Source organism: Glandiceps talaboti, chromosome 4 (genome assembly GCF_964340395.1).
Source record: "Glandiceps talaboti chromosome 4, keGlaTala1.1, whole genome shotgun sequence".
In the NCBI taxonomy this organism is placed as follows: domain Eukaryota; kingdom Metazoa; phylum Hemichordata; class Enteropneusta; family Spengelidae; genus Glandiceps; species Glandiceps talaboti.
In genome coordinates, this window is record NC_135552.1 from 14698678 (window position 1) to 14712597 (window position 13920).

The window sequence follows — 13920 nt, forward strand, 5'->3', positions numbered from 1 at the left end:
TCCAACAAATACTTCATTACATACGAGTAGTAAATATTGTCCACTTTTACAGTTGTCGTTCTTTACAGTAGAATTGATTTTTTCAAAATTCCAGCCAATGTGGTGTACCTGCTGTCAAGTTACCCCCAAAATCTGCCCAAAACAGAATATGACAGTGTGTGTATGAGGGAGTGGGTAAAGAGGGCCTATTGGTGTCTATTGTAGTGTGTGGGGGAGGGTATATTGATGTCTGTGGAAATGTATATATGTGGGGGACGGGGAGTGGTGGGTCTAATGATATCTATGTAAAATATGTGTATGTATATGTGGTGGTGGGGGGAGGGGAGGGGGCTATTGATTTCTATGGAAGCATTACAAAGACCTTGATGACTTACATGTCCTGAGCACTAATAGAGTTGAATGCATTAGGTCCAATATAGGATATAGAATTGTCTGCCAAGTCACTGTGAAAAAGAAATAGTTCAAGTAACAATATGTTAATTACCTCAAAGGAACATTCCATCAATAAATCATAGACCTTACATGTGTATGACAAAATCTACTCCTAGCATTTTCCAGGACACTTTCACCTGATATAAGTACTAAGTGATGTTGTATGGTTTTGATGCCATATACCGAGTTATGCAAAATCAAACACGCCCATTCATGTATTAAAATGAACATACAAATAGTAAAATAATGAAGTATAACCCATATAAAATAATGTAATGACCCAAACAAAACACCCCCATTTATGCCAATGAACATAAATAGTAAAATAATGAAGTATAACCCATATAAAATAATGTAATGACCCAAACCAAACACCCCCATTTATGCAAATGAACACAAATAGTAAAATAATGAAGTATAACCCATATAAAATAATGTAATGACCCAAACCAAACACCCCCATTTATGCAAATGAACATAAATAGTAAAATAATGAAGTATAACCCATATAAAATAATGTAATGACCCAAACCAAACACCCCCATTTATGCAAATGAACACAAATAGTAAAATAATGAAGTATAACCCATATAAAATAATGTAATGACCCAAACAAAACACCCCCATTTATGCAAATGAACACAAATAGTAAAATAATGAAGTATAACCCATATAAAGTATTGTAATGCAACAAAAGCTCCTACCCCAAAAGCAGCTGGCCATTTACAAATAAACATAATTATGATAAAATACTTAGGACAATATCATTATAACATAATCATACAATTAATCATATACATCATATTCTGTCATCAAGACCACGATTTAGGTCTGAGACCAAAACCATTTTTATTGGAAAATCAACGATGGAAAATAAGAAAAAATGCATAAATGATACTTTTAAGGGTTTTCTGATAAATTTGGGTTCGCTTCCTCAAAGATAGGTCACAAATTACACTAAAAATGAAAAGAAATGAGAAAATTGTGGCATGCCAAAGGTCATGTCAAAGGTTACTTGTGCAGGATCACATATATTGTGACGATTAGGAAATGATATACTCACAAATTATCAATGCCATCCAAATTCTGGAATGTACCTTCTTCTATTGAAGTGATTCTGTTGCCTGTCAGGGACCTAGCACACAAAACAACAGTGAACTTTATCACTCAATGAAGAAGGTATAGTGAGGTAAAACATAAAAAACAAGTCATTGAGAATGACATAGTCCCTGCTATGATTGGGTTTTAAGGAATTATCACTACTCTGTTCACGCAACAACACTTGTGAACCTAAATCAAACAGACTTAGATATGTTGTGTCTGCTTGTTGGACATGGAACATGCCTACAACAATAAAGGATTGGTCGGGTATGGGGGATCATATCACGATGAAAATGGATATGCACATGAATGTCATAGAACACTGTCCTAATACCAACTTTGAATGTGATCTGTTCAAGCATGTCTGAGTTATGGCTTTGGACATAGAAAAATCTGACTCACCACAATGTCCAACACTACCCAAGTCTGCCACATTATGCTATACTTACAGGGTGTTGACAGTAAGATTGACAAAATCATCACCATTTGGCAACTCTGTCAGCTGATTATAGGATAAATCCAATGTATTCAGGGATGTGATATGAGCTAAAGCACCATCTTCTATGTAGGCAATTTCATTACTTCCAAGTGATAGCGAGGAACCCAAGGGACAGTCTTCTAAAGTAGTGACAAGTATCCGTCCTATTTCATTGCTACTTAAGCCACTGTCAAATAGTAAAGAAGAAAAGAAGACTGGGGTTATATGTACTGTCAAAATAGTAAAGTTGCTGGGCATTATATGTACTGTAAAATAGTAAGGTTGCTGGGCGTTATATGTACTTTAAAATAGTAAGGTTGCTGGGTGTTATATGTACTGTCAAAATAGTAAGGTTGCTGGGTGTTATATGTACTGTCAAAATAGTAAAGTTGCTGGGCGTTATATGTACTGTAAAATAGTAAGGTTGCTGGGCGTTATATGTACTGTAAAATAGTAAAGTTGCTGGGCGTTATATGTACTTTAAAATAGTAAGGTTGCTGGGCGTTATATGTACTTTAAAATAGTAAGGTTGCTGGGTGTTATATGTACTGTCAAAATAGTAAAGTTGCTGGGCATTATATGTACTGTGAAAATAGTAAAGTTGCTGGGCATTATATGTATTGTAAAATACTAAAGTTGCTGGGGGCTTTTTGTAATGTAAAATAGTAAATTTGCTGAGGGTTATTCAATTTTATTGTTTCTTTCAGAACTTATTCATTCACATGTATGTCATACTTACAGTGTATTCAAACCAATGCAATCATCAAATGCTGTGTCAGGTATATGGTCAATAGCATTGTTGGCCAAATCTAAACTGTTCAATTGAGTCAGATTCCGGAATGGATTGTCATGTAGAAAGTGAAAGCTGTTGCTACCCAGCTGTCTGAAAAGTCAAAAATAAATCAAAACATTTCAGACATTTTAAATATCATCACATCAGACTTATTTATAATGAAGGCAGTGTTGGTCAACATGTAATTGTACGAAGCTCCTATGCAGCATTGCTGATAAGTATCTCCCCCCATCCATCAACTTTTGCTGCCTGTCGAATTTTCCAAGCAATGCTGCATTCAGTAGCAGCCATGGCTTTGTCACAAATAAAAACATAAACATGGACATTTTGCTGTAGTCAGCTAATCTGCAACATACTGTAATCAGAACCTTTGAGAGGGAATAAAATATCACTGGTATAACACTGTGTTCATGGTTCATCCATCATCTCCGATAACGTTAAAGTCCAAGTTGGTGGTGAATCACAGCCATGAGATATGGCCGAAACTGCGGTACACCTTTCACATGTACGGCAACGTTTTTGTTCCAAAAGGTATCTTAATTATAATTATTCTCAAAGTCCAAGTTGATGGGAAAAAGAAGTACTATGTTTGTTTACAGTGCATGTTGCCATTTTGTTTACAAGTCGTCACAAGCAGCCCCTCACAGCAAGGATGAAATCAAATATGGCCGCCACTGAAAGCAGCAATGTATTGCAACAATACACACATACTGTATACAGACAAATGAGATCCTAATAATATTTTGATATGATTGCTACAACTACAGGTATGAAGTCCCTGAGTCTGACAACTTACATGGTGATTATATCATCAGGAAAGGTTCCATCTTCAATTGAAATGATATCATTACTAGCCAGGTTTAAAGTTTGCAAAGTGGTCAAGTTTGTGAATGTCCCAGCCAACAAAAATGTCAATTTGTTACTACTCATGTACCTGAAGTAAAAACAACAAAAGCTACAATTAATCACCTGCAAATCTTTGAGATGTTTACAAACAAGAGTTTGACACTCAAATTCAAGTTTCTTTTATTTTGCGAACATCATGTGTAATTTCAAAAGTATATCCAATGATTTGATCTGTTCTCTGCACTAATTTGCTTCTCATTTCTGTCCCTTGTTGCCCAGTAAAGTGTAGCAGTCAACCAAGTCACATGTTCATATTAGGGTCCCCACACAATGGAATTTTTACGAAGCAACAGGCGAAAGAAAGAGAACCAAATCAGTACAAGAGAACAGATCAAACCAAAATATATCTTGGCATTACACATGATGCTTGAAAAACTACAAAATGTTTGTATTTTATACTTGTGAATGTATAAAAACTCTTTCTTGTGCATGCTCTAGTATTTATGATTAGTATCATTTTTTTTCACAACAATGTCTTCCATTGTTTGAGTATATGTGTATGGAAATTTGGAAAGTGAAAACACTGAAACAGTGAAACTTCTACTAGTAATTACATGTTTAATACATGTATGAATTGTGAAGTTTTAACAGTAAAATTCATGAATTCAACAGCAAAATTCTAATATTTACAAGTAATTGGGTTGATATACATGTACATATTGTTAAGTTTTTAAGAGTGAAATTCTAGTATTGACAAGTCCAAAATTAACAAATGTATGAATTATGAAGTTTTAACAGTAAAAGTCATGATTCAGCCATGAAATTGTAATATTAACAAGTCCTGGGTTGGTGTATAATGTATGTATCATTATGTTTTAAGAGTGAAATTCTCATACAAACATGGACTTACAAGTCCTCAATTGCCGGTAAGTATTGTTCACTTTTCACAGCATCAGGAACATACTGGAATAAATTACTACTCATTGATCTATTGAAATAAAAAATGCACATTATTAAATTCCGAGATAACTAAGGTTCTTCATCGATACTAATACATGGAATAATCCACAACAAATGCACTGACATAATTTCTGACTTAAGCATACATGATATATCATTATAGAAATTCGAATCTTTCATATTTTCTTACAGGGAATACATACATAGTTCTGTCATAACTGCATTGACAATTCTTAAGGGTTAAAAATCAAGGTAAACAGCTATCGTGAATCTAGGTCAGGTCAATGTGTCAAATGCGTACTCATAAAAGTGTAGTTAGTGTGCATTCAAGCATAACGAATGAGTGCCCACAAAAATGTCAAATGTAATATACACTGAAATGTGTACAATGTGTACTCACAAAAGTGTCAAGGGTTTAGTGTACACTGAAATGTATACAATGTGTACTCACAATGTGTACTCATAAATGTGTAGTGTCAAGAGTTAGTGTACACTGAAATGTACAATGTTTACTCACAAAAGTATCAGGTTTGGTGTACATTCAAATGTCTTTTCGTTCAAGTTTGTTTCATCCAGTTGATTGGAGTCCAGATAAAGGATTTGTAATGCTACTAGATTACACAGATATGTCTCTGTTAGATGGTCAATGGTATTACTACTTAGATATCTGAAATTTAAAAAAATATATTGTCACCCATGATTGATACAGTGTCATTGACAAGTCAATTTTAGATGTTGTGTCTTCAGAACATATTGTACTTTTACATGGCAACTTACAGTTCAATGACATTTAATTGGTTTGGGTAAAAATTCCTACTCACTGTCATAACATTTTTATTAATGGGGAATGCAACTCCAGCAAATAGAGAAATTTTCATACAACATGGGTTCTACAGTCATTTCATGATGTTAAAATCACCTACAATTACTTGCGATTTCAGAAAAACTTCAATCAAATTGATATTGTGCCTTTATAGGGTATCTTTGCTATGGGCTATTGCATCATGGGAGTCTGCAGAAATAATGTATTCAATGGTTGAACACTGAATATTCATGAGTCTTGAGTCAATGTAAAACAACTTTAATCTGTAGCTACCCCTATTGCTGGCCCAGGTTGACAGCCACTACGGGTACCAAGAGATCTTGCAGTATCACCAAGTACTCTGAATTGCATTCCCAACATTTGACTTGATAAGCAACCAAAGACTTGGTGTACAAGTGAATGTTTGTGTATACCCCTGAATGATGATGAGATGTCAGTAAAGATTTTGGAGTCTATTTTCAAATATTTTTTTTTTCACTCTGCGAATGGAATTTTTTATTCAAAACAATGAACCCAGAGTTACTGAACACTGAATTTTTTTTTGTAATTGACAGATATATAGTTGACAGTGAATAAAACTAAATACACTGCGTCATACAATACAACAATGTTTGGCAATGAAATAAGTACTACTAACTTACAGTTCAACCACATTTGGCATGGTTGAGAATGGATCAGCCAAGTCTTTCTTCATATTGTAATAAATCAATGTAGTGGCTGTAAACTGATCTGAAGAATACTCAGTTATGTTGGTGATCAAATTATTATCAGCATGCCTGAAATATCAAAAAATAATTTTCAATAAAAAAGAAATGGCTATCCACTATGGATATCTAAAAAATTTTACCGATTTTTCATCTAATCTGCATATTCTCATGGCAGAATGGTCTATCATGCATCAAACTGTACAAGACATTATAAATTCAATGTTGTCCATGGTTCCAAGAATCAATAGGACAGTACAATGTAGTTACTTTGGAATGGTGATCATGCAAGGTCAGTATTAGAGAGATCAAATCATCGCATTCACTTCCAATTTGCCAATCCAAATACATTGTAACTATATTTTATTGTCCTATTACAAATGCAGTATCAAGAATACACAACATTTTGTTTACATTAGCACTCTTTTAACCAGGTTCTAACTGTTTTATCAAACTTGTTTATGCTGTGTTTGTCACAAACAAACCTGCAATCTCCAATGGTGCAATCATATTCCAGTTAGGAATTATCACAAAAAAATCCTAACAGTTCTTTGTATCTGAGCACGCTCAATTTTGAGTTTGACAATATGTAAAACTGCATTTATTTAGACCTTCCACTTCAACTATCTCTGTACCTCTGTCTCCTAACTGAGACTGATTCAAGCCACCATTTTAAACTAAAACAATGTTCATTCACTGAGACATGCACAGACTATTTTCTCAGAAAATACTTACAGGTAGTTCAAGTTAGGATATGACCCTTCTTCAAACACTGCATGTGGGAAATATGGTAGGCTATTATCACTGATGAACCTAGTGAGAGGTAATCAGAGTGAACATCAACTTTATGAAATCATCTCAGAATTGAAATTTAATAACAACAGAAAACAATACCTCATGATATGGTTTACATCATTTTCATTACCAAATTTGATGAAATAGCTTGTATAAATTATGAATAAGTCATTTTCACCACCAAGATAAGTACTCACATGTAACTATTAAAGTCATTTCAATTGCCAAGATAACAATGACAACTTTAACGAACCAATGTATTACTGCAATATTACTTGCAATGTGACCTGAAACACAGCATCATTTTGACTTACAATGTGACCAATTCATCCCCAATGTTTTCAAAAGCGTCATATTTGATAGTTTTCAGCTGATAAGGATCTTTCTGAGAATGTAGAATCCTGTAAAGTAATATAAAGACAGGTATCATTAATTTGACATGCTTCCATGACTTGAACATTTTGACAAGTAAATATAACCTTTAAAGTGGCACATGCTGACTCTGAGTTTATAAGCCGTTTAACTCATATGAAGATACTGATATAGAACCATAACCATACCTAGTATCGATACAGCTGTATAATTGGGACCTGGTAGGATAGAGGTTGCAATGTGAATGCTTTAATCCTATGTGCTTGTAAAGGCTGCAATGGATTGTCTGCTCCCCAGGGAGTTGAGGAAGTATAAAGGGGCTATTGTGCTGCTATAAATCCATGCCAGGGGTAATAATTGTAAAGCGCTTTCAGCACAGTGTGGGACAGCACAATATAAAAACCAACATTATTATTATAAAAGCCTCTAAGAAATATGGTCTTACTTACAGTGTTCTGAGTTTGGGTAAGTTGGTGAAGCTTTTACTTGCTAATACTTCAAGATTGTTGTTGTTCAAGTCACTGGAAAGAAAAAGAATTATATAAATGTGTATTTTAAGTACACATCACAGTGCAACTATCACTGAGTACATGATGAAAATGAAACACAGACACCAATGAAAAGTTTGGACAATTCTTGAAAACAATTTCTGATACTGTGAACACTAAAACGTGTGTATATTATCTTCAGCATTGGCTATGATTAACAATGTAAATGGCATTTATTACATATGTACCAGATATTACACGCACTAGTGCGCGCACATACAAGTGGTATTTACACCAGTACAATATTGAAATCTCTCTATCTGGAAAGTATCAAGTAGTGAAGCAGCAGAATTAACACTTACATGTGTAGAAGTTCAGGAACGTTGTCCATAGTTTTGTAGGGAAGACTTGATAATTCATTGTTATGAAGCTCTCTACAAATAAAACAGAGCAAGAAAACATAATAAGCATCAGTGGCATTGCAGCACATCTGTAGATTTTAGGCAATCATTGGTGATGTAATTTTCAGAAGGATTGATGGGAAGAACATTAATTAGTCTGACTTGGTAAGTTGATTCATACTCATCCCTGTTGCTATCTATGCACAAGATACTGTTGGGTGTTGCTATGGATATGTCCATGGTTGCTAGTATCCATAGCCAGTGATGTCAAATTGTCAACAGTCACATCATAATGATAAATTAAACAGAGAAATCCTACCACTGGTAATAAATGAGGTATGTTACTTTATATACTGTAATGCTGGTAATGAATTGGGTACATGTATGTTGCTTAGTATATACTTACAGTATTTTTAAGGTCTTCAACTGACTTAAAGCTTTCTGGGCTACATAATTTATCTGATTGTTGCTGAGATTTCTGTTGTAAAAAAGAAGAAATAGTTATTTGTATATTTGGTGTAATTCTTAGCACAACTTTCTGTGCTGAATTTCAAATTACCACCAAGAGGAAGGTGGAGTTAGAATGTAGACATAATTTTTTACATACAAGGATTTTGTCTATAAGACAGGTCAAGTAGCCAATTACAAGTGCTTGGCAATGTTTGATGGATTACTACTACTCTGTATAATGTTTAGCTAGATTTGTGTGTAAAATAATGGATCATCTCAGTCATTGGAAATAATTGTCAGATTGGAAAGTCAATGACGACTCTCTAGTGGTGAAAGCGGCTAGATGTCTTCATTTACCTGAGTCTATTTCTATCACTTTGTGTCGTTTGTTTTGTTTTGTTCCATGTGATCACCACCTTCCCAAGGGGAACAAAACAAACAACACAAAGCGATGCAAATAGAGGTAAATAAAGACATCTAGCCGCTTTCACCACATCAGATTTTAATCAGATTGATCATATATGTGGTTACTTGAAAGCTTGAGTTATTCCAATAATCATATTAAATTTTCCCTTTTCTATACTATAATTGGTAAGATTTCAAACTGTACCTACAGCAGGTACATTACATGTTCAATTATTTATTCAGCGTTGAACTACTTTTATTGATTAATCTATAATAAAAGTCACTTACAAATGTTGCAAAGATCCACCCGAAAATATTTGCAGGTTTTTCTTTGAAATAGTTTCTATGTTATTATCATCCAAGGACCTGAGAAAAAAATAATCCATTTTATATAAGTATAACAAGTAATATGTGAACATTTCTTGGAACTTCACAATTATCTTAGTACGCACACACGCACGCATACATGCATAGCACATGCACCCACCCACCCACCCACCCAAGCATGCAACCGTGCATGCCCCAACCCTCGCACGCACCCACCCCTCTCACACACACACGCACGCATGCACCATCCACTCACCCTCGCACGCACCCATCCATGCCCCACCCCCACACGCATGCATCCACCTTGTACGCACACACACATCCACCCACTCTCCCTCACACCCATCCATCTATGCATGCATGTATGCCCTACCCTCACACATACTCATCCACCCAAGCACACACACATGCATGCATGCACACACACACACAAAGAGATATGAGCGTGCATGAACAGGTGGACAATTTGTTATGAAAAGAATAGTTCAGCTGTGCTGATAATATGGATTATACATACTGATGTCATCAACATTAGATGTGTTTGTACTCACAAGAATATTAGGCTATCCATTTTTTCTATAGCTGCAGTCGGAAATCTAGGAATGTTGTTCATACTGAGACCACTGAAAAGAAAAATTATTAGTGAAACTGTGTTTAGAACATAGTAATGATTAGTTCTTGTATCATGACTATAAAAGCATGTAAGCAACATTTCAGGCTTCTGTAAAACTGACGACTTAAAGAGACAAAACATTACAAAAGAGTCATTTTTAGCCTTGTGAGTTTCAACCCAGCAGAAATGGATCATTTTTATTTCCGGTACACCTCTGCCTCCGTTACTAAGTTTGCACATTCAGCTGTTTGTAAGCTTACTATGTGAAAAGTTAACTGTATACATTTTAATATTATGTACTATATCTGCATATTTTTTGTAGGCTTTAATACTTCACAATAATTATGACATATTATACCATGCACAAGTAAAGTTGAACAAAAATATGGATTACATACTCTGGTCGTTCTACATCATGACAATCACAACGCACATTTATGTCACGACAACATATTTCTACGTCTGGTTCTGCTGTGTTCGAATTATTAGTCAAAATATTGCCACGTTGCTTCCCCCAATTTTTCTGTGATATTACTGGCACTGGTATAATTATGTTATTCTCTAATATTTTTCTTCATTCAGCCAGAAAATACTTGAGACCTATAGGGGTTGTCACTACTCATCTAGTGACTCGCAGTGACAAAGGCCCTTAGGTCACTCGCATTTTCCTTGGCTGAATGAAGATAAATATTGGTGAATAACATCTAAATGTACCTATACATTGTATGCTTACTTCCTTAAAACTCATACTTACAGATATTGTATGTTAGTTCCCTTAAAAAGACGATCTGGTACCCAGTCTATGCTATTTTCCATTAAACTCCTGTAATTATACAAAGAAAGATGTCGATTACCACATTTCAATAGATAGACCAAATACATGTATATACATATAGGGCAACATCTTACATAAATTCTACAACAATCCTGATTTTAAATTTCAGGTATTACAATGGTGCATTGATTTGATCGGGTTGTCGGTGGCCGAGCGGTTAGCTTGTACGCCTCGTACCTCTGCAGTCTGTGTTCGAACCCACCTGGTGTCCGCTGGGTTTGATTTAAAATTTAACCAGGTCTGTATGTAAGAAGGGTGATGCTCAGTTTGACCCTGTCGAACAACGCAGGTTTTCCCCGGGCACTCCGGTTTCCTCCTGCTTCTTCAACACTAGGGCACTATATAGGGCGCTGCTCTTGCGGCGACCATTCAACAAATTTCCGAATATATTTGGACGAATAAAGATTATTATTATTATCATTATTATTATTATTGTCATTATTTAAAGTTGCATTAGGAGAGAGTTCTTTTACTAACAAGTCACAACAAAATAACTCACACTTTTTCCAATGTGCTGGGCCATCCATAGTTTGTATGATTGACTGTGAAAAACTGTATCTTGTTTCGTGTCAGATCCCTGGTAATGGAAAAAGAGGCAATATGTTAATGATGATACATACCTATATGTACACCTTTAAAACACACACACACACACACACACACACACACACACACACACACTACACACACACACTTCACATACACACACATATACATACACACACATACATACACACTCACACACAAACAAACAGTAACAAAAAAATTAATGTATTAGACAAACTACACAATTGTGGCCAGACAGAGGAATACATACAGCCTGCAAACAGTCAGCCAGACAGACAGACAGACAGACAGACAGACAGACAGACAGACAGACAGACAGACAGACAGACAGTGCAGAGAGACAGACAGACAAAGACTGACAACCAACAATCCAAATAGCAAGTCAGCTAGACAGGGAGGACGACAAACAGACTGACTGCAGACTGACTGACTGACATGCATACACATACACATGCATGCACACACGCATGCACACACACATACACAGATACACATGCATATATATAGCATTATATAGAGACAGTCTGACTGACTGCAGACTGACTGACTGACATGCATACACATACACACGCATGCACACATGCATGCACACACACATACACACAGATACACATGCATATATATATAGCATTATATACAGACAGACAGACAGACAGACAGACAGACACACAGAAACAAACAAACAGAAAGACAGTCTGACTGACTGACTGATATGCACATGCATGCACATAACATGCATACACACACAAATACATACACACACATACACATACATACATATATAGTATTACATACAGACAGACACAAATAAATAGACAGACAGACAGACAACCAGCAAACCAAATTGCCAGTCATCCAGTCACAGACAGGTAGACAAACTGACAGACAGATTGACAGGCAAACAAACACACAAACATAGAGATGGAATACCGCTGTACTTACAACTGCACTAAACTGCTACAGTATGACAAGTCTGGTATCTGTGTCAAGTCCGTACTATGAATGGTCCTTCAAAGGCAAACAAAATGACAAATCATTTCAGCATTACATTACTCAATAAATTCAAATTAGTTCTTTTTTAAATAATAAAGCACTTGGATGTCATTGCATTTTTAGTTTACATAAAGAATACTTTGGTTTGTCTATATCATTATTAATGACATATTTCATATGATTCATACAGATATTAGTATAAAATCACCAAGCCCATCAGGCTTACAAAGTCACTTAAATTAACAAGTGAATATTCATGAGAACAAAATGCTATACACTTCAGTGTGAAAAGGCTGTCATGAATATTCAGTGTTCAACCATTGAATAATGCATTTATGCTATCTCCCATGATGCAATAGCCTATAGCAAGGATACCCTATAAATGCACAAGATCAACTTGATGTTTCTCTGAAATCGCAAGTAACTGTAGGTAATGTCAAATCATAAAATGACTCTCCAGAACTCATAGTTCAAAAATGTCTCTATTTCCTGGCGTGACATTCCTCTATAAAGAATATCAATACTAATACTTACAGCTTCTCCAAATTGGTCATTCTATCAAATGTATTATTTTTTATCTCTTTCAAACCTCCACCAATTATTGTTCTGGAATACAGAAATATAATAAATTGAAATTGTACAATAAAGAGGCCATACAACTGTTCTTATCAAATGACGAAATGTAAACTGTACTTCCAACATGCTGTGCCAAGTGTTACTAATTACTAGTCCAATTCACTTGTTTACTTTCCCAGTTTGCAACAGCTAGGTTACGATCTGATGTCGGCAATTGTAAGTGATTACAGGAGTGTACATAATGAGAAATCTGTCAGAGTCTACAGTCTTTGTTGTCAACAAAGTAATAATATGTGAACTCAAGCAATTTGACCATTTTGTTTTCATAAACCATGTAATATTATTAATGTAAATGTAATTTAACAGTAATGTAACTTTATTTGTTCAGATTACACATATCATAGGAGGGAACTATTAAAAGGTGACGCTAATTTTATCTTACTTAAAGATACATTTCTTTATGCTTAGGGGATACAGAAATTCACTTGCACCAATCATGCTTTATTGTGAAACCACTCTTAAAAGAGATTCACACAAATGGGTAAATCTGCCTATTGTTAGTATTAAAGAAGAGGTCGGCTATTACCTGGGGCAAGATACTGTGGGAACTACACAAAGTTAGGAGCTTGAATTCGCACCTCTTGACCCGTTATAGAACAACTCTGAGGAAACTGTTTCGAGAGGGTGACAATCTGAACTTGTTTACCGGTACTTCTCCTGACATTTCACCTCCAGCCAGTACAACAGATCTCTTCTGAGCCAGATTTGTCAATGTTATAACTTTATTAAAACAAGGCTTTGTAATGCAAGATTGGCGAAAATGACTTTTCTGGGTGTCCATAAGAAATACAGGTAAGACCAACCACCCTATATTAGTGTAGAATTAGAATTAGTTTATGTGTATATTATTATTATGTATATGTGTGTATGTGGGTGCGAGTATGGATATGTGTGCACACAT

General features: G+C 35.2%; 1 protein-coding gene across 1 annotated transcript in view; it reads right to left on the reverse strand.

The window, feature by feature from the left end:
• The window catches only part of LOC144433608 (uncharacterized), a 69713-nt gene that overhangs the window by 45254 nt on the left and 10539 nt on the right, over window positions 1-13920 (reverse strand). Inside the window, exons 5-23 of the mRNA XM_078121943.1 lie at window positions 12918-12989; window positions 12333-12398; window positions 11323-11400; window positions 10743-10811; window positions 9927-9998; window positions 9337-9414; window positions 8600-8671; window positions 8155-8226; window positions 7754-7825; window positions 7247-7333; window positions 6873-6950; window positions 6075-6209; window positions 5128-5277; window positions 4561-4638; window positions 3601-3738; window positions 2751-2894; window positions 1983-2198; window positions 1496-1567; window positions 375-443 (exon numbers count right to left, since the gene is read on the reverse strand). Coding sequence (XP_077978069.1) covers window positions 375-443; window positions 1496-1567; window positions 1983-2198; window positions 2751-2894; window positions 3601-3738; window positions 4561-4638; window positions 5128-5277; window positions 6075-6209; window positions 6873-6950; window positions 7247-7333; window positions 7754-7825; window positions 8155-8226; window positions 8600-8671; window positions 9337-9414; window positions 9927-9998; window positions 10743-10811; window positions 11323-11400; window positions 12333-12398; window positions 12918-12989 — 1818 coding nt within the window. The remainder of the gene's footprint in view (window positions 1-374; window positions 444-1495; window positions 1568-1982; window positions 2199-2750; window positions 2895-3600; window positions 3739-4560; window positions 4639-5127; window positions 5278-6074; window positions 6210-6872; window positions 6951-7246; window positions 7334-7753; window positions 7826-8154; window positions 8227-8599; window positions 8672-9336; window positions 9415-9926; window positions 9999-10742; window positions 10812-11322; window positions 11401-12332; window positions 12399-12917; window positions 12990-13920) is intronic.